This window comes from Tetrao urogallus (genome assembly GCF_951394365.1).
Source record: "Tetrao urogallus genome assembly, chromosome: 1".
Lineage (NCBI taxonomy): Eukaryota > Metazoa > Chordata > Aves > Galliformes > Phasianidae > Tetrao > Tetrao urogallus.
This window is the reverse complement of record NC_136813.1, coordinates 60,136,933-60,163,574: the sequence shown is the minus strand read 5'-3', so window position 1 is coordinate 60,163,574 and position 26,642 is coordinate 60,136,933. Positions and strand designations below refer to the sequence as shown.

At 40.1% G+C, this 26,642-nt stretch overlaps 1 protein-coding gene across 2 annotated transcripts in view; it reads right to left on the bottom strand.

Moving 5' to 3' along the window:
• UXS1 (UDP-glucuronate decarboxylase 1) overlaps positions 1-24,207 on the bottom strand; it is a gene marked incomplete at both ends in the record, with an annotated part of 55,002 nt that extends 30,795 nt beyond the window's left edge. Inside the window, 5 exons of one of the 2 annotated variants that reach the window (XM_079542368.1) lie at positions 3,497-3,557; positions 6,985-7,028; positions 8,973-9,024; positions 11,898-11,925; positions 24,111-24,207. In XM_079542368.1, coding sequence (XP_079398494.1) covers positions 3,497-3,557; positions 6,985-7,028; positions 8,973-9,024; positions 11,898-11,925; positions 24,111-24,207 — 282 coding nt within the window. The remainder of the gene's footprint in view (positions 1-3,496; positions 3,558-6,984; positions 7,029-8,972; positions 9,025-11,897; positions 11,926-24,110) is intronic. The other variant, XM_079542369.1, reaches the window with a different exon arrangement.
• Between the last annotated feature and the right edge of the window lie 2,435 nt (positions 24,208-26,642).

Sequence of the window (26,642 nt, the reverse complement as noted above, 5' to 3'; positions counted from 1 at the left end):
TACTTGGTATTCTTTTGCATTTGTCAGTGCTTCCCTGCATGAGATTTGGATATGTGACTCAGTTCCTTGACAAATACAAAGGAGAAACAGGATTTAGGAGTAGCCCTCTGTAAAAGAAAGCAATGATCTTGGGGCTCCCACTATCCCATAAGAGACAGCAAAATGCTAAGAGCAAGGAAAGAAGAGCAATAACTGAGGGAGAACGGCCATTTGCCAGGTATCACCACCTACCAAAGAAAAAATGAACACACAGAAAATCTATTGCCATAAGCTTATCCTGACTTGGAATTCCACAACTGGCAGCCTTGTTGCAAGTTCTAAGGAGTTTGTCTTTTTGTGGTGATCAGGACCAACATTTCCTGTAGAGGATATGAATCTAAATCAAAAGAAGTGAAGTTAGAAGGTCTCTACTCTGTGAGGGTGAAACCTCACTTGAAGTACTGCATCCAGATGGAGACTACAAGACAGATGTGGACCTGTTGGAGTGTGTCCAGAAGAGGGTCACAAAAATGATTCAAAAGATGTAACGCCTCTCCTGTGAGGACAGGCTGAGAGAGCTGGGGCTGTTCAGCCTGGAAAAGAGAAGACTCCAGGAACACCTGACAGAGGCCTTTCAGTATCTAACAGGGAGCTATAGAAAAAAAGGAACAGGTCCTTTAGCCGGAGAGATTTAGGTTAGACACAAGAAAAAGTCTTTTACAGTGAGGTTGGTGAGGTTGCCCAGACAGGTGGTGGACGCTCCGTCCCTGGAGACCTTAAAGGCCAAGCTGAACCAGTCTCCTAGCAACCTGATCTAGCTGTGGATACCCATTCATTGCAAATGAGTTGGACTAAATGATTTTTAAAGGTGTCTTCCAACTCCGAAGATTCTGTAATTCTATTCCTTTAACTAAGGTCGAGGAAAATTCCCTCCCACTATTTTTACTTCCAGGTTTCTAGAAAAGACGAATTCAATACTTGCAATCTATCTTCAGTGCAGCAAAGCATCAAAAGCTATATTCTTTCACCATCTCCTAACCAAAGCAAGCACCCTTTCACATTATATGTAAGCAAAAGGAAAAAAAGGAGTGGAAAAAAAAGCACAAGCCAATTTTCCTAGAAAAGAAGTTCCAAGTACTTGAACTCTAATTTTATCATAGAACTGTATTAACTTTATTAACACATAATTTCCATAGGTATTAGATAATGAACTACCTGGAAAAGGAGCTGAATTTCCCCTGGAAAAGTAAAGAACTGTATAAATTACTTATCATTACTTGAGGCTATGTTAAAAAAAGAAAAGATAATTTTTCATTGGAGCTCTCTGTATAACCTTCCTGTAATCACTTATAAAAGCAAGGTTAATATACTTCATTTCTAATTATGACTTCCTGCAAATCACAGTGACATATTAATCTCCAGAATCATATACTGTACATGAATCATTTCCATATCAGAACTGAAGCATTAGCACCTGGGACTTAGAGACATTCTTTAGTAAGACCTCATTAAAAAAGTATGTACTTAATTATTTAAAAGTGCCAATATGCCTTGTAACTTCAGCATCTTCTGAAAAGCACAAATATTACTACATTTTCTGTAATAGAGGCACTTAAATACTTGTCTATTTACTAGACAGGTTCATTTCTGTTGTCTGCAGTAAGATTCAAAACATCTAATATCCCATTTGGAAATTAAATCAAATTATTCTGTGCTTCTACTGGTCTAAAATATTGGATTTATAAAGAAGTAAAAAAACACCAAAAACACACAGAAGAACACACAGCAGACTGAGCTTACGTCAGCCCTTTCATCCATAATACTGCACAATTCCTCCTCTGGTATAAGATAGCCTGTGGCTGGTCACTTCAGAGGACTGAGCAAATTAGATAAAACACACACCACAGGATGAAGTTTAATGGACTGAAGCTCTTTTGAATCAAAGACCCAGAGTACCTCATCTTAGCTGAGACACCAAGCCTACTAGAAATTATTCACAGATACACAGTATTAGCAAAGGGCTGCTAGAATTGTTGTCTGGTCATGCCAGTGTTGCAGGTATCTCCAGGTTGCAGTCGGAGTTTGTGGTCAGGGAAAAAATCAGAATTTAGAATAGTATAGGGAAGTCAGCAAAATATGTAGCAAGTCATCCACTAAGCTTCATTTGGCTTGCCAATTCTTGTTGTTTACTCCTGACAAAATTCAAAGTTTACACAAGTTTTCCATATGCTGACTTTCAACTACTCAGAAGAACATTTTTACTACACGATAACAGCAAGTTTCTAAATAAAACTGCCCACTTGAGCTTGCAATTTACTTTGAAGTAGTTCCCAAATGCAATATAGAAGAAATGAGTATATCTCATGACTGTGACTATGACTCATTCACGCTTTTTGGCAGCTTTCCCTGTAGTAATTTGATCTCTACAATATGCAGACACCAAAAATTAATTTATCTCCAGGTCAGCAGAAACACTCTCTTTCCAACACCTTCTATTCTCCATCCAGTACCTTCAAGTGCTGAAGTTTAAAACTCAGTATTAAGAGCTCCTAACCTATTTTTCACACAGAGGGTAGGTGTGTGACACACTGGAACAGGTTGCCCAAGGAGGCTGTGGATGCCCCATCCCTGGAGGCATTCAAGGCCAGGCTGGATGTGGCTCTGGGCAGCCTGGTCTGCTGGTTGGTGACCCTGCACATAGCAGGGGGTTGAAACCAGATGATCATTGTGGGCCTTTTCAACCCAGGCCATTCTGAGTCTATGATTTTGTTATCAGCATACATTGATACTTTTCTTGTAAACACCTACTCACTTATTCTAAAAGAACTTTACGGTGACATTGTTACAGTTGCAGATATGAGCAACTAAGGACTTTTCAGAGTAAGGCTCTATGCTACTTTCCTCTCTGTCCATCTCAATTTCAACAAAGAAACAGCCTACAAATCTACCTCCCTCAAGCTGTCACAAATGAATGAAATCAAACTAAACTAATGAAATTTGAATTTCCTTGTCCTGACTTAACCTTCCTTCCTTTTCCACCCTTGAATATTTGTGATGCTGCAAAATAACAAACAGATAAAATAACAGGGAAATGAACACTCCTTCAGTTTAACTACACCTCCTTAACAGCACTGCAGACTTCCAGCCTTATGACTAGTTTTTGTCCAATCCAGAAAACAGCCTTTCTGCCATGACGTGAGAAATAAGTTTCCCAGTCTACAAGCTTAACACATCTGAGAACACAAAGATCATTAAAGAATGCAAGTCTATGATGTTAGAAGCAGAGTACAGTGGGTTAATCAACAAGTCAAACCTCCAAACTAGAGCACAAGTCTAATATCCATTCGCTGTGTTTGAGCGCATCAGAGTGGGTAAGTGAAGCAAAAAACTCCGTGCACATACGATAACAAAAGTAACTTACTTTACTCCTGTTCATAACTTTAATTATGTACGTAAACCGATCACATCACTGAACTCTTAGTTCCCAAGCACAACCCCCGAGTAAATACAAACTTACCAGGATTCTTTTACGGTCCTTTTCTGATAAAAATTTCACTGGTGGGTATTTCTGGGTAAAACTAAAGAACATTCCAAAACAAAGAAGAAAAAAACACATAAGTTGGAGCTTTGCTTCTTCTTCCAGACAGTTGTCTTTGAAAAAGAAAATATTATTCTAACAACCTCCAATTTTTGAAGTTCTAAGGTTATGTTTACTCCATTTTCCTAAAGAATCTAGACCAACATTTGAAATTACCTGCACTTTGTCAAAGCACTGTGAAAAATATAACATCTGGTCTGCAAGAAGCACATTAAACTTTTGCTTAACTGATTTTCTAGTGCGATTCACTCAGCTTCTAACAGTTGAAACTTTAAAAAGCAAGCAATCTATTAAAACGTTCTGAAAAAAAAAAAAAAAGAAAAAAAGAAATTTCTGTTAACTTAGCACACTGACCTCAAACAACTACACTTAAAGTTTCAACATAATCAGTATCATCAGTATCATGCTTACAAGCAGAACACTGAAGAAACTCTTCACGATGCTTCAACTTAAAGAAAAAAAAACAAACAAAAAATACTCAATTTTATTAGTCTGAAAGCTAATCTTAAATTTCTTCTCAAAAACTGGCTACACTGTCATTATTCTAATGGTCTGCAAACCATTTGCACTTTAATCTTTCTGAGTCTTTTTTTTTTTTTTTTTTTTTTTCCAAAAGAATTCAATCAAAACTAAAATGTCCTAAGAATGAAACTATAACATTTGTATTTTTAGGTGCAGTCAATTTCAAAATTGATGCTCGGAGCCACAATTGCTTATATGGATGTAGAATCATGCAACATTTTTCTTCACCCTCCCCATTGGCGGCACTCTGCATATGGCAAATTTCTCCAAATGAAGATGTGAATTATTATTTTTAAAGTAAGTAGCATTTTAGTCCTGGCAGTATTTCAAAGGTTAAAGTTACTCTTAGCTAAATATGAGAGTGGCCAGAACTGAAACTATGGTTACTCTTCTCCTCCAGGCAGTCCACATGCTAGAGATACAATTGGTTGTAGCAAGCAAAAAGCATTTTTCTCAGGAATTCACACTGAGATTACATTTTCTTTCACACACCTCTACAGACTCTATACCTCTGATCCTGAATTGTCTCCTCTGGTTGTACCCCGTAGTACTGGCCCAACAGGAATTTTTCAGAGACAAAGCATACATACTTCTGTATTTACGACAAATTTTTCATCCTAGAGTAAAAGCCATTTTCATAGATAGGGGAAATATGGCAGCAGAATCTTCAAACATCACCCATACAGGAAGACTAAAATCAGAAGCTACCAACAGCTGCCTTGTATTGCTACAGGGGTTGGTGACAGTAACTTTAATTCTTTGATTTAAGACCAAGCAATGAGAAATAGCAGTGCATAAGCACAATACAGACAAGCAGCCTTCCCGTGAAAGAAGGGCAAATCCACTGATAAAAAAAGACACCTCGAAATTTTATGAAGTTATTTTTAAAAGTGTCAAATAATTTGATATAAAAGTCAGACTCCTCCACTTTTAAGGTCAGGTTACGTTATGCTGGCATGAAGTGACATGGCTGCCAAAGGGATTTCCCAACATTCTTGCACCTTCTATTAGGCCAGCAATGGCTCGGGGGCAGCCTGCAGGAGTATGATGCTGACTGAAGAGAACTCATCTTTTGGCAAGAACTCAAGCTTACCTTGACCTAATGCTTTGATGAATACACTAGCCTAGTAATGCTTTTTGCTGTGCAAATTATTAATAAAAACTTTCCAATTTTAGCTTATTAAACAGCCTTCTGTCACAAAACTAGCAATTCTTGACTTATCTGCTTCCCAAAAGCAAGAAGGTGGCTTGCTTACAGATTTTAATCCGCTAATAAAGTGAAACAAACAAACAAGACAAACACAACCAAATAACCAGTAAAATTACAGAATAAGTTTCTCAAGCAGGATCAGCCTTTAGGCTGATGAGTAATTACATACTGTCATTTTATATAGTTGCAACATTTAAAAATTATTAGCAGCAACATCTTACATGCAGTTGTGCCAACAGAAGTAAGGAGCTGCACTGTTCAACAAAACCTTAGAACAGTAAGTCTCTGTTTTGATATGAGCCCTAGCAGCTTAAAAGCCCATATTTTGTGAAAATGGAATTATATTTTCAGTTCTTACAGAGGTAAAATATATTTTGATTCTTTCTGCTCATTGCTAGACATTTGTAGCAAGAGCCATCAACGCACTGCACATGCAACTCAAAATGGAATGAGCTGCCTGATGGCTCCTGAGAAGTTCCAACTTAATGGTTATACCTAACAACTCAATGTCCATTTGGAAAAAATGTACTAATTGGAAAAAAAGATCAGACACTCCTACCACAATGGCAGAAGGAAATACCTGAACTACCAACAAGTGAAACTGAAGATATATTGGCTATCAGTTAAGGTTAAACAAGTCAATTAACAGATAGAGTACATCAAAAATTTAACCTGAACTCATTTCTTCATAATTTCACTATTATGATTGGTGTAGTAGTATCAAAAGTGACCCCTTCCATATTTTTGCTTTTGTTGTTGTTTGATTGTTTGTTATGCCACAGAAGTAGCAGGGAGAAGGGTCAACTGCTCACTGACAAGACAAAGCTCCAAACACTGTGGGTGTCAAGCATGCCTCTGACCAAGAACAATGTCATTCTGCACTTTCACCAGAGGAACAGCACAAAACCACCAGTACATCACATGAAACTGCCCAGGCTTAGTGGCACTGCCTAGAAAAGGCAAGATTTAGCCCCTTGTAAGGCAGCATTCTCACCTAGGGAGGAAATGATGTTACAGAATAAACAAAACAGAGATAAGGGAGTGAAACTCATATTACTTAAAAAAAATAAATCCTGAGTTTAAGGTGCTCCTGGAACTACAGCACAGAAGTCCTCCACATTTAACATCTGTGGTTCACCAAAAAGCTCGTTTGCTCTCCTCTGCTGTGTTATTTAGTTTAATTCAAGCAATCACATTCCCTCACAAGTCCTAAGAAAAATGAGTGTGTTGGGCTCATCCAAAGCACGCATACAAAGATTCACAAGCAAATCATTGCAGCTTATCTGGACCATGGTAAATGATCACAAGTATGGGAAACATTTCCAGCTTTCTGTAGTTGAAACCAGTACATTTCAGCACACGTCTGTACTGAACTTAAATAACTACAGTAGCTGTTCACCAATACTAAAACCTGCATTTCCTTCACAGGATCTGTGCTTTACAGGAATTCAGCACTCACAGTTACTTCAGGGAGATTGAATCAGCCTGATTATCTTCAGCATTGATGTCCTTTGGCATTTAAGGGCTCATCCTCACTTAAGCATGATAAAAACTGAAAGGTACTGAGGGCATAAGCAAAACATGAAATCTCAAGCCTAGAAGCTACAGAATTAACTGCTACAAAGCAGAAACTGTGCTTTTTAACTGATTCCCAAACTTAGAAAAGATGACGTACCTTTTTTCTAGATCTTTGATTTTCTCCCTTAGAGGTGCAACAGCCTAAAATAAATGAGTAATATTTAAACTTTGAAGAACAGACAAGATTCACATCACAAAGCATTCAGATAGAATTACTTTGGAGCAAAAAATCATGGCAAACAGTCTTTAATGAAGAATTTTAGAGAAGACATTCCTAGAAACTTGCACCTCAAACTATTCTTTATGTCAAAAATCCATAAATCATTTTCATTAAAAAAAAAAAACAAAAAAAAAAACCAGAAACAAAAACATCTAATAGCATGAAATCCCTTAGTACAGCACTGAAAACAAAGCATATTCAGAGGTAAGGCAGTTGCTCAAAAGAGCATCCAAGGCTATGAGTACCACAGTCTTGGGGATAAGAACATCTAGTATTATGATTCCCACTTGACTTAAACAGAAATAAACACAGAAGCATTAGCTCCAGAGCAGTAGCTGTAACTCTCTCAGAACACGTGAAATTAAAGAAACACCACACTTGAAAAAAAACTTAGACAATGTAAAATATGTCTAGGCCTTTTAAAAAAATATCAATAAAAGGAAAGCTGCTAGAAAAATGCAGCTCATCTACTAATGTTTCTGTTTATATTTTCACTGCATTGAATGAAAAGCACCTCGGTCAGTATCTGTTTCAGGTTCTTTACTACAAGACCTGAATTTCTAACAGTCCTGCCAAGTTTCAACAATAGACTTACCATCTACAATCATATGTAAATGGAAAGCTATCAGAAGGTTAACACTTGAAATGGTATTAAATAGTAATACGTATCAACTCCTATTTGTTTTCTACAAATACTGCCAGTTAGAGCCAAATAACTCAGAAAATTAAGAAATGAACTGAAATAAGCTGCACATTTGTGTCCAGAGGAAATACACTATTGTTATTTACTCTTCAAGCATCTAGCTCTGTGGAACAGCAAACAGCTCCCAAGAAGTCAAACTCATGAGAGTTTAAAGTACTATACAGTTAAAGTTCCAAAAGCAAGAACCAGAGGTGCCTGACTTCTCAGGGAAGCAACTCTGATCTACTCAGCAAATTTCAAGTATTTAATCATTCTTAAACAACTGGGATTTTCAGAATGCTTGTTGCAATGTTTTTCAGTTTAAAAAAAAAAAAAAAAAAAAAAAAAAAAAAAAAAAAAGAAGATGCAGAAGACCTAAGAACAGCCTTTCTCCTGATCTTAAGCAACTGCAGTAAGCTTTTCACTGCGTCTACAGGAACTGTAGGAACCCAGGACACTATGTAGATCAGAGTAAATTAGTATAATCTCACACAAACACACATGAAAGTAGTGGAAGTACTCACCTCAAATACATTTATGTCTATTATTTTATTGCTGTTACATAGGAAGTCTAAAAGCATCTTGAAAAAGGATTGCTTGTAAACTTTTACAGTATTTCAGAACAAACTGAGGCTGAAATTGAAATTCAGAGGTGCCGGTATAGAATTTCTGAACCGCCACCATGTTCAATACCCATATCTACTCTAGAAATTGCCAGTACTTGTCCTTATGGCATTTTTAACGCAAACTACTCTCAGCTATCAATACTGCTACATTCGTTCATTAGTTGACAACAAAGCAAAACATACTTGTGAAGTTCCAAATGTCTACTGAAGCACTTTGGAAGAGGGACAGAGGAAAGGATCTGCATACATCCAATATTCAGTAACTCAAGTCAGTTCTCAAGAGTGATCAATAAAGCCACTGCAGCAAATGAGACCACCTCTACTGCTACAGCTCCCCAAAAAGGCTTAGATGAAAAGAAAAAAAACCAAACAGTCTGAGAGTCACAGATCTATGTTAGTAACTCCACTACAAAGAATAACAGTTCAAATACTGTTACGTACAAGTGTAATGCTTTGAATAGTTTTAGTGGAACACAGAGTAATTAGATAAATAATCTCTTTCAATATGAAATGAGCAAAATCTTTAAAGCAGAACAAACGGCCATTATAAAACTAACCTCCTCTATTTTACTTTCTACCTTCTGATCTCCATTTTCCTGAAGAGACCTGCTGACAAGAAAAAAAAACAATTTATACACAAGTAATGCTTGCTCCACTGCATCTACATTATACCTTTCCTGTTGAAACAGTAGCTTTATATTATCCTAAATATTATTTAATAGACAGAGAAAATGAAAGTGGTTGGTTCAGTTCCCACTGAAAACAGTTACAGCCTTGTCACAAAGTTTGGCAAAACCTGAACCACGCCCATGGGAAAAAAGAAATAAAATTAAAGATGACAGATTCATTTTACAGACAAAAATCAATTTAACTGTACAAAAGTGCCCAGTCATCGCACAGAGAGTCAGTAGTAATATTCTTAAGTGTAGTTCCATTATGCGAATGCTTAAGACAACTTTTTGTAGGTCCACATTTACTGCATGCTAACAAAACATTTTCTCTTAATGCCATAACTGTAATTTTAATTATATTAAAAAAAAAAAAAAAAAGGACAAAAAAAAAAAAAAAGGACAAAATATGTTGCTAGCTTTGAATTTTAACTTCCAAGGAACAAGGAAAAAACCTATACTGAAACTATTCTGAAGTGATCAGCTGATGGGCAACAGTGACTATTCACATATAGTACTTCTCTGAAATGATGCCAGGCTTGTACACAGAAGAAAGAAAGATGTCATGGTAACTTGTAAAAACACAGGACTGCCTAGGAGTTGGCTTCTTGCATGAATCTGTGTGGACTTGTTGTTGTGTAAAACAACTTAATTAGTTGTGTTCATTCTTAAGTGAACTTCTGTAAACGTAGAACATTTTAATATTTTAACTCTTGAATCTAGTTATATGATTTTCCTTAAGTTTGCATAATTCTTTTTTTTCCCTCCCCTCCCCCAAAGTAAAGCTTCTGAAAGGGGAATTATTTATCAACCCTTACAGTACTAATTTTTTGCATACTAGAGGATTCATTGGTATCCAACTTAAAATGGAGTTCTTTCAAATAAAACAGAGCTCCTTTACTTGGGTCCTGCAGTCATTACACCTAAGGAAACAGAAGGCCCTTTGTTAAGCAGGTATACATATGCCATGCCATTCAAAGCCAGAGCAACGATTCCCTTCACACCCTTCTGTAAAACTTTGTTACTAAAGCCAGTTCAGTTATACTACTGAGGCAAAAATCTCAATGAGTAGATTTTGTCATACCAGTGTAGTACATTTCAAGGCTGCAACACACAGACCTCGAATCATCTTTTCACAAAGAACTGCATTTTTTTAATAGTAATAGTAAAGTAAAAACACTCCAGTTAACACAGTAAGAATTTATTATGAGGAAACATTAAGAAACTTGTGTGAATGCTTCAAATGTTTTCCCGACAACAAAAGGGTCCCCAAAGAAACAGCTCAAACCACACTTTGTTCAAAAACAGGTTAGTTTCTAACGAGTCTTTCCTCCTAACATTATTATTGAGTATCAGATGTTCAGAAATAGTTTTCCCCCTAATAGCTCTGTGAGGGTCTCCCCAAACAAGAGGGTTGATACAATTTCTAAGGATAGCTTATCAGGGAATCAACGTGCTGGATCCCATGACCCCCCCCGTCCTTCTCAAAGACCTGAGATCCTGTCCTTCCTTCAGAAATGCTTAGCTGCACACCTAACAGCTACTGAACTGTCATACTTGGATGATCATGAGTTAACAAATAATTTAAATAAGCCCGTCTGCAAACCGCAGCAGCTCAGCAGCTGTTGGACTAACAGCTGAACGCTTCTAGAAACGGTGGGAAACAGCAAGAAGGGTAAAGTGGACAGCAATGTGTTGACAATAGCACATCCCATAGAAAGCTATTCTGGGTAAATGAAAGCCCACAGAAAATTCACTGATTTTCTTACCTTGCCTCAAACTTCCTTCATTCTATGCCAGCGAGCATGGTAACAGAGTAACTAAGTCCTTCATTAGCAGAACAATGAGGTGAAACAATGCAGGACAAGGGGAAATGGTTTTAAGTTGAGGGAGGGAAGATTTAGTTAGGATGTGAGGGGGAAGTTCTTTACAGGGAGGTATTGAGGCTGCCCAGAGAGATTGTGGATGCCCCGTCCCTGGAGGTGTTCAAGGCCAGGTTGGATGGGGCCCTGGGCAGCCTGGTCTAGCATTAAATGGGGAGGTTGGTGGCCCTGCATGTGGCAGGGGGGTTGGACATTCATGATCCTTGAGGTCCCTTCCAACCCTGGCCATCCTGTGATACATTCTGTCCCCTATCCACAAAGACTTTGCTGTAGGGAACAGCATCCTCTTATTCTCTTCACCTTCTTTTCCAGCTACAACTTCCTTGTGAAATTCCCACATGACACTCACACGTAACCAGCAGTACTGTGAAATCTGCATCGTTTGCATTTATATGTTATGCCATCCTATTTCCAAAGGCAAAAACTATGGGGGACACAATACAGGATTTGCTTTTCAGCACTTTAACCACCTTATTCTCTCCCAGTTAACTATGAGGGTGGGGACTGAAGTCCTCAAAACACCATCTCCAATTCTAGGCACAGAAGCATAACTATGGTAAGCAGATGATCTGCTACTTTTCAGTTCTACAGCCTGCATTGCCACTAAGATATGGGTCAGGTTTGTGATGAAGGAAAGAAGAATTTCAGCCTATGTGCTCAACTATACTGAGCAACTTGCCTTAAACCACCTCCCAGGATAAAATATGTGTAAGGGAACATGCTGAAGGGCAGAAGACCCTGGGTGGGAATTACAGCACACAAACTCCGCTCTGTGATTGAATACACTGTATTTAAAAGATGGTATCAGCTGCTTAGCAACCATCCAGCAACAGCTCAAGCTACTCTTCTGTTTTCTTCCTACTTGACATCCAGTGATAAATGTAACAATTTTATTTCAGATAAGGATATTCAATACAAATACATACATTACCTCATATTGACAAAGTTGCCCCAGACAGCTGGAAAATAAAAAGGAGAACATTAGCATCATGTAATAGCAGCATGAGGTAATTTTTTTGTATCATCATCAGAAGGAAATTAAAACAATGCTAAATATATTCATGATTTAATTACGTTGCATGCATGCCAGATACATATGCAAAACAAGTGTCCAGAATGTGGTTTTGGAGTACGAGAGGAATTCTGATGATTACATGAGATGACAAAAGGAGGAAAACTGAATGATTTAAAGAGGATAATTCCAGTGCACATCTGAAGTTCACTGATAGCAGAGCCCCATTTCTGATCACTATCCCCAAACTATACCACATAAAACATACAAGAATTCACTAACTATAATTTGTCACTGTGCACATTAAAAAGAGTTCTAAGTTTGTTTATTAAATGCACTGAAAAAAAAAAGTCAGAAGCAGGAAGTCCCATGCACCTGCACCACTGGGATTGAAAACTGCAGAATAGCAAAAATAAAAAGTGGCCACCACTGGTAACAGCTGAACCAGTTCAGAGGTGTCACAACAGTCCTGCATTAAAGGGGGCTGCATGTACTAACATGCATGCTTATTCACTATTTATAACAGGGATTTAAACTCAAAATAAACCTAAGTAAAAAAACAACCAAATGCCTCACTTAGCAAGCAATGCTCATTTTTTGTACTTCTGGTATGGAAAACAGTTTCAAGGAAGACAACAGTATAAAATGATACAGCAAACGGGTATCAACTCTTTGCATCCATTTGCCACATCTATTCTTCACCTGAAAACACATCTGAAACCACTGAGAGTTTAAGCACAAAGACTATCACAACACTGACTTTCACTTTCAACTTGGACACGGAATGTAGTTAGAAGTCAAAAAAAAAAAAAGACACTATAAAGCAGGCTGCACAACAGAGTCGACAACTTCACACTGTCAACACAAATAAGGTTAATGTGGGACAGTTATGTAAGGAACTCTGCAACAATAGGAAACACAAAATATACGCAGAATATCTTCAATAAATCATGTCCATTAAAGAGACAAGGCTCAGTCTGGGTGCCCAAATTATGTTGGGACTTAAGTAGTAGTAGCCTGTATGCAGTTATGGTATTATTATGCATATAGAAAGTTCCTGAGGCAACATCAGTTTTAGCAAGCAGAGCTTCAGGCCTCAAGTAACAGCTGAATTAAGTACTTTGTCTGCATTCAGGCCTTGCAGATACATTTCACAATTGTTATTTACTGATCTCAAGCAGTCAGTAAGGTCTTATAGAGATGAGAACAACAAATGCAACTGCAGACACAGGCATCAGAAGGAAAAAAAAGCACACATGAGAATGCAGTAATGCAGTTACAGTTCCAGCCTCCAGGGGATGGCAAAGCCACTGAACTGTGTTAAACTACTGAGCGCTGCCAAGTAATACAAATGAATCCATGACAGATCATCAGACTGAAGGAGGGCACTACAGCACTACTACATGCAGTGGTATCATAAAACTTCAGTCTTTGGGGTAGGAGAAAGGTAGAGCTTCACATTTGGACAGATGATCAATAAAATCCAGCTGAACTAGGAAACACCGTGGATTTTACATTAATTAGATTCTCAGTGGGGAAAAGAGATAGAGCACTGAGCACTAAAGTTACATTCCATTTATTCACCATCTGGCTAGGATTTCAGAATTATCTGTGATAATATTAGTGGAAAAGAGTTTATTTTTTCTTTCTTCTGCGTGAACGACCATCATTTGACAACTACAGGTACACAATTGTCAAGCTATAGATCACTCAGATATACTATCATTTCATTTTCTAGGCTGCTGAAACTCATGCACACACTGTACGGTATTGTCTGTGCAGTGGCAGGAAACATCTGGGCTTGCTTGGGGAAGCAGGAATTGACACAAAACAAGTTGCCAGCTGCTCCACAACCACCATCCTGCCAGTTTTGTTGCGACAACACACACACACACACACACAAAAAAAAAAAAAAAAAAATGCTTGCTAAAGAAAATGGGCTAACTGTATGGAAAAAACTGAAGAACACCAAAGTGTATCCCATACAGAAAGGTGCCAGAGAAGTTTGCTTGGACATACTGTCCTCACAAAGGATTCTGAATGCTCAACTCTAAAGAAGGCTCTCTTTGACTACTGTATGTTTCCATATAGTTTACATCAAGGTTGAAGGGCTCACAGGTTAAGAGGCCAGGGGCCCAAAGCAGCAAGCAGAGTGAAGCAAAATTACAAGCCTAAATCTGAGACAAAAGCCCTCAGAGGCACCACAGAACCCATGCCAACTAAGACTAGGTTGAACCAAAAGCTGCAGGTGTGGACAGTTAGAAATGCTTCCCTAACTACAATATCATGAATCAGGCACCACACGCAAACCCATCTTTTTTTCAAAAGTATCAGACTCCTAATAGACCCAATTTGAGCAAACTCTAACATAACCGAGATTTTATTGCAGAAGTCAGTCTTTAAGAAAAGAACAGCAACAACACAACAAAACAAAAGCCAAAACTTTGAAACAGAGAAGTACTTATGGGGGTAACAGTCCTATGCCAACACTCAGGCCTTGCACATTTAACAGTCTTCCTCCACAGCCGCACACAGTGCATATGCTGAAGAACTCTGCATTTATCCATCTAGAGAGCATGCACAGCCTTCTTGCCATCTACTGAAACCGTGAAAGTGAAGAATTCATCATTAACTGGACTAGACAGACAGGTGCATGACTTGTAACCAAACAATTAAGACACTCATTACAAGGGAGAAGGAAGAGAAGTTCTGCTTATCCTCTCAAAAGACCATTTTTAAACCTCACCCAATGATTCATTATGGTAGTAATACGTGGCCATTAGCGAAGAGATTAGAGTATTTGGATTGCTCAGAGACACGGGGAAACCAAGTTTAATAGCCTGCAGGATTAAAGTGTAGTCCTGTTTTGACTCTATCTGATCTGCGATGTTTTTCCCCTATTGCTTTCCTTCCACAAAGTAACAGTCACTTTCCCTGCAATAGTTTTCTAAGGATTAATAACAAGTACCACTAAGATTAAGAATACATCAGAGTCGGTAATCACTCCCACAGATACCACACTTCAAAGAAGAAGAATGCCATAACTTGATGAAGTGATAAAGAGCTATTGTTTCAGGAAAAAAGGGGATTTGTTTTTTAAAGCTTTGATCGCAACACTGTTATTAAAGAGGCTGGCTGAATTTAAATACTAAACATTAATTACTCCTTTGTCCCCTCCCCCCTATTTGGTTTTCCTCCTGCCCCTAAAAGATAAAGCTACAGCTATGTGGTAAGCATGATTTCATAAAACTGTTGCAGATCTCAAAGACTTCTTCAAACTACTTAAAAAAAAAAAAAAAAAAAAAAAAAAAAAAAAAGGACAGGCAGTCATGAATGAGTAAAAGAAAGTCTGTCTTCCTACCGCATACATGCGTATTCCTATAAATATAGCAGTTTGTTTAGTCCTCCTAGAGAAGTCCATTTCTGAAATTACATTGGATGCAAAGCAGTGCAGTGATTGAGCTGTTTTCACCAAAGGCACATTTCAAGAGCAATTCTTCAGATACATTATGCAGGCAGGGCTGGCTTGATTTGAAAAACAAAGCCTATTAAATCAAAGTACAAATAAGTTCAATAGAAATCCCAAGCTATTTGTTGTTCAGCATCCAATATCAAATGCACATTCCCCTACCTAACTCAGTCAGACTTTTGGCTCTGACCAGTTATACTTCACTGCAGGCAAGAGTCATTCATTTGCACCCTGAAAATGTAGGAATAGGATGCATACTTTGCTTGGAACGCCCTTTCAGTCTGCCATCTGCAGTAATAGTTGCTGTATAGCTTTTTTTTTTTTTTAATAGAACACAGCTTACTATCCTTGCATGTCTTAATTAGCTCATCCATAATAGGCTGGGGAACCAGAAGAGTATCACAGTCATAATCTGAAGGTAGGAAAGTAAAGAATCTCAAAGGAAATCAGTGCCTTTACCCCAGGATGATCCCTCTTCTCTGGGATTAAGAATGTGACATTAATATCAAGTCATCTATCACAAGGGAACTGCAGTAATTAACATTGAACCTCAAATGATTAGAGATAATTTCAGTCATTTCAGACTGTTTCAGACAATTTCATTAGTTCCCGCACCATGTGCTTTTTAAAATTAATGTTTTAAAAAAGCAGGATCCTAATGCCCGTGAAGATTCAACTGCATTCTGAGCAACAACGAATGCAGTTCCTTTAAAACCATTCTCCTTCACAATGATTATGTTGTTTGCATTTCCAAGGCATTTAAAGAAACTTTCATGAGAATTTTTGCCCAAGCAGATCTAGTTCTAAACACAGGATTTTTTTCCCTGTGCTGCCCTCCTTACATTCCCTGTTCCTCATATTAGGAGATAACAAACTGATGTCTGTTACAAAAAGATTCTGCTATAAGAAACAGCACGAAGGAACACTCTGAATTGATATACAGTTGTTACCTGAACTTCTAGAACAAAATCTTAACCTTTGAAGGCTGAGAGCGAATTGCTTCAGACAAACCTATTTCAGAGAGATGCTATGATGTTAAAAACAGGATTTATGTATTTATTTTCCTCTTTCTTAAATCAGGCTCACCATGGTTACACAGCCGCATTGGTTTCTTGGTTAAAAACAAGTTTTTTCTTCTCAGAGAAAAACTTGACAGAATGGAAAAGTAAGCAGAGGGAGTTCAAAATGTTGATTACAGATCCATTAAGAAAGAAAAAGCCTTATATTATTTTGCAGATCTCAATTACATATGTAGTGATATAAAGGAAGCTACAGGAAATTGCTATTTCTTTTTCCTCCCTTTATACATTTGAGTGTATGCTCTGGCTCCTCCAGAAGTAGTTCTCTTTGCCTTTGGCTGACACTGATATTTAAGCCCAATAGCGCTGCCTTGCACAATGTGAGCTTGACTATAGTCCAAAGTTACAGAAAAATCATCTATGGTGTTAATGGAGGTCCCTGTCCAACTCCCACTGGAGTTGGTGAAAAGAATTCAGTTCACCTGAAAGAGAAGTGAAAAAAAGATATTGTGGGCTCTAAAAGCAAATAGCTACAGGAAAGGGGAGGGAAGAAATAGCAACTGCTTGGGAATCTTGAAGTAACTCTTAATGGAGGAGATTTTAACATTGCATCTCAGTACAGACTGGAGACACGACAGTCCTGCAGCCAAGTGAAAGCTGCTCTTCTGAATGTGAAGAATAAGTAGTACGAATGGGCCTTGGTGATATTGGATGTAATTTGCTGCTGATGAGGAGCCCTTGGAAAATCACCATTAAAGAAAGCTGAAATCCCAGCAGCTGGGAAACGGAGATACCCACTTTTGCAGAGGATAGGAACTTTCCCTGCATGTAGGGATCAGATGGACATATGAGAAGCTGTGATGCCCCATTCCTGGAGGTGGTAAAGGCCAGGCTGGATGGGGCCCTAGGCAGCCTGAGCTGGTGGGGGGCAGCCCTGCAGGTGGTTGGACCTAGCTGATACAAAGTTCCTGCCCCAAAGAGAGAAGATATAACCTTCAGATTTCCTCTCATGGGAAGTAATATAGACCATTAGGATAGAGTGTTTTTGTTTTTATGGGGCTTCAAAATGGTTAACAAAATCATTGTATGCTATTCCACTGCTACTCATCTTCCAGCAGAGGAAAAGTAGTTGCCAGAATAATACTTTGTGCCTTCTCTCAAAAAGGAACACTTAAACTGTGCCGAACTGCTACACTGCTACAGCTGTCAGATACAGTAACAGGTAGTTGTTTTTTTTCTTTAGGACAGTTAACTGGATGTCATACTGGATAGAAACCTAACTATTATTGCATATTTACTCCTTACAACATTTCAGTTCACATCATCACTTAAAGGCTGAACAGAGTTCTTCATTGCTAGGAAGTCCTTTCTAGGTCTTCTTTTTTCTTTTTCCCCCTCAGTTCTCTGTTCAGTGTTTCAACTCTTTCCTATATCTTTAGCATATCATTTTTGTCTACCATGCGTTTTGCCACAAGCAAAGTAATGCTATCTGATTGTTCACTACCACATACATAAACACGTGATACTTACAGCAACTACATAGTAACAGAATGCATCTGATTTTCACCCCAAAGAACTCAACCCAATTTGGAAGTTCCAATCAGGATCCTCCATTTTCATCACTCTGTACACTTCAGTGTGCCTGGACATCATTAAACTTCTCAGATTTGAAGTTATTGCCTCAAAACAACAACAGTGGTCTGCACATAGATTGATTCTCTTCAAAAAGTAGGAATTCTCTGGGGAGACTTTCAACCTATACCTAACTGGAGTTCAAAATTATATTTTGAATAAGGTCAGAATTATTTTGACAATATGAAATCTAAGCAGTCTAAATTACTAACACCACTGTGAGCCCTTTTCACTCTGTGAAAGATCTGAAAATCCTTAAGTCTTTCTTCAAACAGCAGCTTTCACTTAAAAAAAATCCAGCAACTTTCTCCTTACAAAATGACATTTATCTTCTGGTAGACCTGATCTACGCAACTGAAATGCACAAAGTTTGCTGAGAAACAGTTTCTCCTTCTGCTTTAACACAACACGGTTTTGTTTTTAACTTGCAAAGAAAACAAAGCAACAAAGAAAGCATAAGGGATTGCTTTCTTCCCCAAGAAGGTACAGATTTAGGAATGTGTCACATAAGCCTGAAATACACTTAAATGCAATTCCAACATATTCACTATAAATGCATGCACAGGTATTTAATATATTTCAGAAACTTGGAAGGTAGTTTCAAGCAAACAAGACATCTACTTTCCTCCCTCAGTATCTGCAAACAGGAAGCATTCCCCTTTCTCTGTTACAAAGCTCATTTTCCTTCTTGAAGGCTGACTGATCAAAGTATAGTTTTAACCGGTGGTTTTCAACTTCTGGCCTCTGGAGTCTAAGGAAGGAAAGGTAGGGGTCACTGTGTCAACTCACCTGAAGGAGTCTGGCAAAAGGTAACCGGGTTAATTATTAGATAACTTCATCAGTAACATTAGAAATCAGCTTCAACAGGTTATAAATAAATGCAAGTCATTCAGAGCTGTAAACTGTCATGCAGAACAGTGAAGGTAAAAGGATTTATAGTGGCTGAGGAAAGGGTTAGATGGTTTTTCTGTTTGTTTTTTGTCGTTGTTGTTAAAAAGAGGAGTAAATTAAAGCAGATAGTGCCCAAGCACTTTTTCCTCCCCCAGACATGGTCCACAGAATGGGGGAAACATTCTTCAAGAAGCTTAGAGAGGCAGAGAATATTCCACGCTCCAGATAACAATGATACACACTTTACAAACCCCAGAACCTGAGCAGTCATGTGAGACAGCAAGATTCAGATCAGAGATAGGGATCAAGTAAAGGGTCATGACTCAAGTCAAGCTACTAAACGCTGCAGATTACTATTTACTGCTATGATTTTCTCAGTTATTGTACTGGCCACTGTAGCATGCTGTGAGGCTGCTGAAAAACACTCTTTTCCCCATTACATTTTACAAACCCCTTTAAGCAAGCTGATGCAGAAACCCCCACATCTCCCTCCCAAGGGTCCAAAGACCTGAAGTTGAAAACCGCCAGTTCAAACTCTGCTTTGGCCAACCAACCTTCAAGAAAGAAGGGCAATATAAATGACAGGAAAACATCACTCTTCTGCAAAAATGCAGAGAGGGAAGCAGATGCAAGCTCAATGAGTGCCTGTTCCAGAGTGGAACAATGACAGCACTACCTCCTGCACAAGCCACAGCCAAAGACAAATCCTAAGCAGAGATATGCTGGGAATGGTATGAGTGAATTTCTACAAAATACCAAAAACATTTCACTAAACAACCAAGAACAATGACAACAATGATTCCAGCCCTGCTTTGCTGGCCAGCTATTCCTGACTTAAACTCCAAACTGCTACCGGAGCTCAGTCAAACTCTCATGAGCTACACAGCAATGTCTAGTTCAAAGGCAGCAAGCAAATGCTTAGGGTTTGTTTTCTAGATTTTTTTTTTTTTTTTTTTGTAGAGAATCTGTGGCACGTTGGTGCAAAAAGCAGGCAAGCCTGATGTCACATCACACCACTCCTGAATCATCCTTGGCCTGTCAATCCTGCTGTCTCATAAAACAAACAGGGAACGAAGAACTGTTCCTTCTATTCTCAAAAGCAGTGCCAAATAACTTCCAGACAGCTAGCTTGAATCAGTAAGACAAGAACAATTTCACAGCTATTTTTCTGCTATGAAAAGTGAAATTACAAGCTTATCAGAATAAAAAATTAAGTATCCTTCAATCTTTATTTTGAACAAGGTGCAAGAGGCTGGTAAGATTTAAGCCTAGAAGCTTAAGCTTCCCATGCCTTGTTATCCTGAGAGAAGGGGACACAACATTCTTCCTACTTGATGGAAATCTGACCAATAAATGGCTAACATTATAAAACAATCACTGAAATTAACAATGCTCAGAGACATCAAGCTCTACACCACAAAACACACTTTACTCACATTACTTTGACGTTTTAAGTTGCTTTAGCAGCCGTTCTTTGATTTCTTTTATAAAGAAAAAAAAAAAGTCTTAATCTTGGATCTCATGACAGCACCCTACTATTCCTTCGCTTTTTCCTTACAAAATGAGCAAAGCTGACATACTTCCAGAGAACTATCTGATCTACGAATGAGCAAAGACAACTGTTCTACTTTACCAGAAATAGAACTCTTCCCTTATTTTCAGTAAGATCATGCAGCTCCCTTGTTACACCAAGACATCAGATTACTCACAGCAGCATCAAGATTAAAGCAAGCCACGTAGATGGACAAACTCTGGTCTGTAAAATCTTGTAGCCAACACTCAAAATCTACTTCCGACAACTTCAATAAGAGCCCAATTCTACAAAAACAGTCTCACTGAAGCACATCAGTAAGCCTGTATAAAGCAGAATGAATACTCAAAACCTCAAAGGAAAGGAATTCAAGGTATCTACTTATTGATGTACTGAACCACAAAAAGACAGACCTTTTTTTTTTTAATTCAGCAAATATGTGCATATTGCATCAGATGCTTCTTATATTTTTTTCAGTACCTCTTAAATTGGCTGCTCGTTTATGATCTGTCTACATTTCTCTTGCAGTGGACAACAAAAATCAATTAAATCCATTTCACTGGCACTTCTAATCACCTCATGTTCTTAAGCTGTGGTTTCACAGTGGCTCCAAGATGATGCAAGTGCAGCCTGTTACTGAAAGGGTTTGTTCTGGTCCACCTTCACACTCTGTCCCTCTTCTTTCATTGACAACTACCACATCTGCAGCATCTTGCAGGGGATTAAACCAGAGCAAAGATGTAACACCTTGATCACGGCTCCCCATTATATCTAGCACACTGCAGCCACGCAGACAGCAATGCAAGTGAGTTAACCAAGTTAATCCTGGAAACAAACAGACAAAACCACCTACAGAGAGATTTGGACAGTTCATTAGCTACAGTACTACCAGATTTAAGTGAACAATGATTTTTTGAAATTAATACAAATTACATTTAGAAAAATGAGACATCAAATATGGCTAATTCAAACAGAGATTGAAAGTAAGGACTCTTCTTACTTTAAGTAAGACTCTTCTTACTTTAAGTGTAAACCTTGGATTCTTGATTAGCCTTATTGCACCCCTCACATCACAACGGTACTTTAACCAAATTCAGCAAGGCTCCTTAGATGAGACCCAAGTTGTAGAACCAGTCAAGTTCCACCAAACACTAAGCACAGCTCCCCATCTCCCCACTGCACCACCTCCTCAGCTGGACCAAAACAACTGTCTGAATACCTACGTCGTAAACAACCTAAAAAGGAAGCTGACTTCTCACCAAGTGATCTTACACCAGACCTCCTTTAGCTGGTTCATTGGACAGCAGTTTAAGTCCTTGTATGTGGAGGACTGGTAGGAAAAGGGAGATGTGGAACAGGGATGCCTAAGCCAGCCTAGCCATTCAACATTTGTGTGCTGTGAACCTACCAGGACAGCCACCCAAAGACTGCTGAGAACGAGAGGGCCTCTGTCTGTCAACAGCCTGTGATAAAGCTCTTCCTCTGGTTTACTGCTCCAGAAAATAAGTTCTTCAGACATTTTTAACATATATGCAAAGGCAGAAGCTTTCTATGAAATAAAACATTTTTCCAAAAGATACTCTCCAAACATTCTCCCATGGTTTCACATGCAAACTCACAAAATGGTACTAACAAAAAAAAATCGTATCTCCTAGTTCATAAAAACAAACAAACAAGAACCCCCCCCAAACTCCACATTCTTCCAAGTATTCCATTCCCTGAAGCAATGTGCTCTAACTCTGGTTCCCCATGCACTAGACACCAAGCAGAAATTCATCAGAAGGACACTGCACAGCCTGAAAATACTTAGTCATTTGGAGAGCACTTGAGAACGAAAATGTAAGAAGTGCCAGCACATACACCTACACCAGCAGCTCAGTTTTCTCAAATTCCAAGCTATTTTAATCTTGCAATATCTGACAGCATGCAGAGCACAGTGATGATTCAGTAATATTCCAAGTAGTACACCATCAGGATAGGGGGAAGGAATCATAATCACTTCCACAGAAAAGGTAATGAAAGATAGTCTCTCTACAATCTATTACATCACTGACATCTGCCAAAATAACATACTACTTGGAGACACCAGAACAATAACTAATGATTCTGCTACCCTATTACTGAAAAGACGGAATAGTACAGCAACTGGACATGGCAGATGTGCAGAAACCATACACCCACCAGATACCCTTTTCAAGCTGCCCTTTGCCACACCCATCTGCAGTCCTCTCCTGATTTTTTCAAACTCAAAGAATGACCAGAAACAAGGAGAGAAAGGATTTCTATAACCTGCAGCCCAAACAGTAAAAATAATACAGCAGTTTTCCTCTTAAGTCTAGACTTTACCCAGACAGCAAAAATCATCATGTCCACAGAGTCTATTCAATAGCCAGGTTCTAGCAGCCATGCCAATTGCCACTCAATCTCATTGCCTGACAGCTTTGCTTTCTATATGAAGTTTTCTCTTTTGCAGAATATCAAATCCTTTCAGAAGCAGAAGAGTCATCATTAAGTCATTCCAGCTTTACTATGCATGGCACCCTAAGTCACTTGAGTAAACTGGGGAAGAGAAGTCTCAGGGGATACCTGAGAGCAGCCTTCCAATACTTAAATGGTAGTTTATAAGCAGGAGGGAAATCAACTTTCTACATGGGTGGGTAATGACAAGACAAGAGGGAATAAACTAAAAAAGAGGAGATTTAGGTTAGATGTTGGGGAAATTTTTTTTACTGAGAGGGCGGTGAGGCACTGGCACGGCTGCCCAGAGAAGCTGTGGTGCCCCATCCCTGGAGGTGCTTAAGGCCAGGTTGGATGGAGCCCTGGGCAGCCTGAGCTGGTGGGGGGCAGCCCTGCCCATGGCAGGGATTGGGATGGGTGGGATTTAAAGTCCCTTGTAACCCAAACCACTCCGTGATTCTATGAAACTGTCTTAAGTGTGAGAGCTGGTATATGATTTCAACAATTTCAACAGTGACTAAGTAATGAGATCTTGCAAACGCACTAATGGGAAGCAGCAAAGGGAATTCCTATCTTGCAGTTCTGGCATAGGAAACACCATTTTTCCTCCGACGTGCCCAAGCTGTACCTCTGAACCCTGCCAAATGCCCACGGAGGATCCTGAGGGGCCCTCGCACACACCCATCTCCAAGGCGAGCTCACCTACACGCGCCCTGCAGCACCGACAGCACCTAGCGATGCTGACAGAGCTTCCACGATCCCGCCTGGTGACGTGCAGGCCACACAAAATCCACACGAGCCTGAAACAAGAGCAGGCTAACGCTAAATGTGCGAAAGGGACGCGAATGGGAAGAGTGCTCACAGCGCAGCACGGTAAATCTCAGGGTCTATCTGACTCACGCCTGTAACGAACGCCGTAAACATTCCACTCAGCGGCTATTCTGAGATCTCCCTGAATACTTTTTGTGCCTCTCGGTACACAGGCACAACCCGAACCCCGTCCCACCGGCACGACCACCCCGCGGAACGCGGCCCGCTCGCCCCGAGCCGCCCCGCCGGGCCGGCGGAAGTTTCCGCGGGGCGGCGAGAGGGAAACCCAGCGGAGCCCCCTCCTCGCCCTCCCGCTCACTCACAGGCGACATAGGCGATGCAGGCGAGCCCCACGAGCAGCTTCATCCTCCTGCGGTTGATGGCGGTCAGCAGGCGCAGCAGCGGCCCCTTGCTCACCATGCCCAGGGCACGCAGAGCCGGGCACGCCACCCGCGGCTCCCCCCGCCCGGCTGCCCGGGAACCGCTCGCGCAAGCGCAACAGCGCCCGCCCTCCCCTTCCTTCCCCTGCTCTGCTTGCGCTAGGCGGCCGGAGCGGCGGCGGTGGCGCCGCGCCGCCTGGAAGTGCGCATGCGCGGCTCGCGACGCGCTGCAAACGACGGGTGTGGGGCGGAGCGCTGAGGTGGCGGTGCTCCTGAGTCCGTGCGTGCCTGCGTCTGTCTGTCCTTCCTTCATAGCAAGCTGCGGGTTCTTCGGCTACGGGCTGACTGGGGACGCCCTCCTTCCACAGAGCGACCCTGAGGCGCCCGCTGCCTTTCTGGTCTGCTGACACGGTCCTTTACGGTGCTACCTTGTGTGTGTGGCTTTGTCTCCTGTTGCCTCCCGCGGTAGTGGCCTTTAGGTGTCCTGCTGGTCACAGGAAGGCTGCACACCCAAAAAAGCACCTCTCACGTAAGCCCACTTCATTTCTAAGCAGTCAGTGCCTGGTGTCCTGAAAGCTCCATTTGCCTCAGTGCAAGTAACCTGATCTAGTTGAAAGTACCCCTGCCCATAGCTGGGGTTGGAACTGAGTGCTCTTCAAGCCCCCACAGCCTAAACGAGAGAGGAGGCTCAGGGGAGGACTTAACACTCTACAAAGACCTGAGAGGAGGTCATTTTGAGGTGGGGGTTGGCTTCTTCTCCCAGGTAACAGCGATAGGACAAGTGGGAATGGCCTCAAATTGCACCAGAGGAGGTTGGATTAGGTTGGATATTAGGAAACATTGCTTCTCAGAAAGAGCGGTGAGGCGGTGGCACAGGCTGCCCAGGGACCTGGTGGAGTCACCATCCCTGGAGGTGTTCCAGAACCATGTGGATGTGGCACTGAGGGACCCACTGAGGGTGGGCTGGTGGTCTTGATGATCTGAGAGGTATTTTCCAACCTTAATGATCCTATGATTCTGTCTGTTTCTCCATGCATCTCTTTGCTATGATGACTGCACAGTGCTATGGGTTTGTTTCTTTACTGGCATTTTTCCTCTTAGAAAGAAATAGTTTATTAATTTGTATCTGTGTAGGATAATAAAATTTAAACTGCTCAAAAATCGTTTATGGTTTCTCTGCAACTTCCATCTGAAGACCTTACAGCCTGTTGCAAACCACTGATTTGTATTTGTCTGGAGTGGTAGAAACCTTTCTCATGTGTCAAAGTATTTTCTCTTAGTAAAACACATTCTGAAAAGAAAGCTTCCATCAAAAGCATTCTGTCTCAATATTATGACCTTCAAACACTTTCGGACAAATATATTTTTCATATTCATCTCTCTTGAGAGAATACTGCAAGAATAAGTGTTCTTGAACTAAATGACTCGTTTCAATTATTTACTTACAGAAGAGAAGGGCAGCTGTTTATTGTGACCTCTGTCCAGCAAAGGCCCACATACTTAGCAAGTAAAATGTGGGAAAAGTCAGGAAGAAGTGTAGATCTTCAAAGGATAATGTGCAGTAAGATGCCATTTGGCATGGTGAAGAATATCACACTGTGGCCCGGAGAGGCAGTAATGTTATTCAGGAAGCCTTGAGAATCAAAATTTCCTATCTCTTACTCCTGTGCTGTAAGTATAAAGCCAGTTTCTTTCCTCTTGACTTTTGTTTCTTTTGGTTTGTATTTGATATACTTTACTTGCATGTTTATTCTACTTGCTTATAGACATGTGGAGAAGAGAGTATAAACATAAAAATCATTTAAAATACAATCTTGCACTGAGTTTATCTGCAGAGCAATCACTCAGATAGTAACAGTTTATACCAGGAGTAAATTTGGCCATCAAAAATCTACAGCTGAACAGTGCTGCATGAAAGCTAGAGAATATTACAGTTATTACTGCATCCCTTTTACAAGGTGAGCCCTGCAGCTCAGACTCCCCTTGTTTTCAGTCAGAATTTTGGATAACGTTACTCACATGCTTGACTCGTGTTCCACGGGCCTTTGGGGTTAAACAAGTCATTTTTAACAATTGCCCTGCCTGAAGCTCAACTGCACAGTCCACTGGGCTGCTTGCGTATGACATCTTGCTTGGTGCCATTCATGCTCTGTGATCAGGTTAGTTCTGCTGCAGAAGCATATTGAGACAGTCTGCAATTCATGAAGATGGGAAAAAGAGAGTATGGAAGCAGAGTGCTCCATGGAGGGTCATGATGGAGGAGACTAGAACCACATGGAAGCAGCCTAACCGTGCTCCCTTAAGGGCCAGCTCTTTGTGACATGTAACATTTGACTGCATCCATGCTTTTTTGCAGGTAATCTGGAGCATGTTGAACTTAACATGGGCTGCAGAAGAGTCCATTATATGTCAACTACAACAATAGGCAAGTACATTTTAAGTGTTATGAAGTTCTCTAGTCAAACAGTAGCCAAC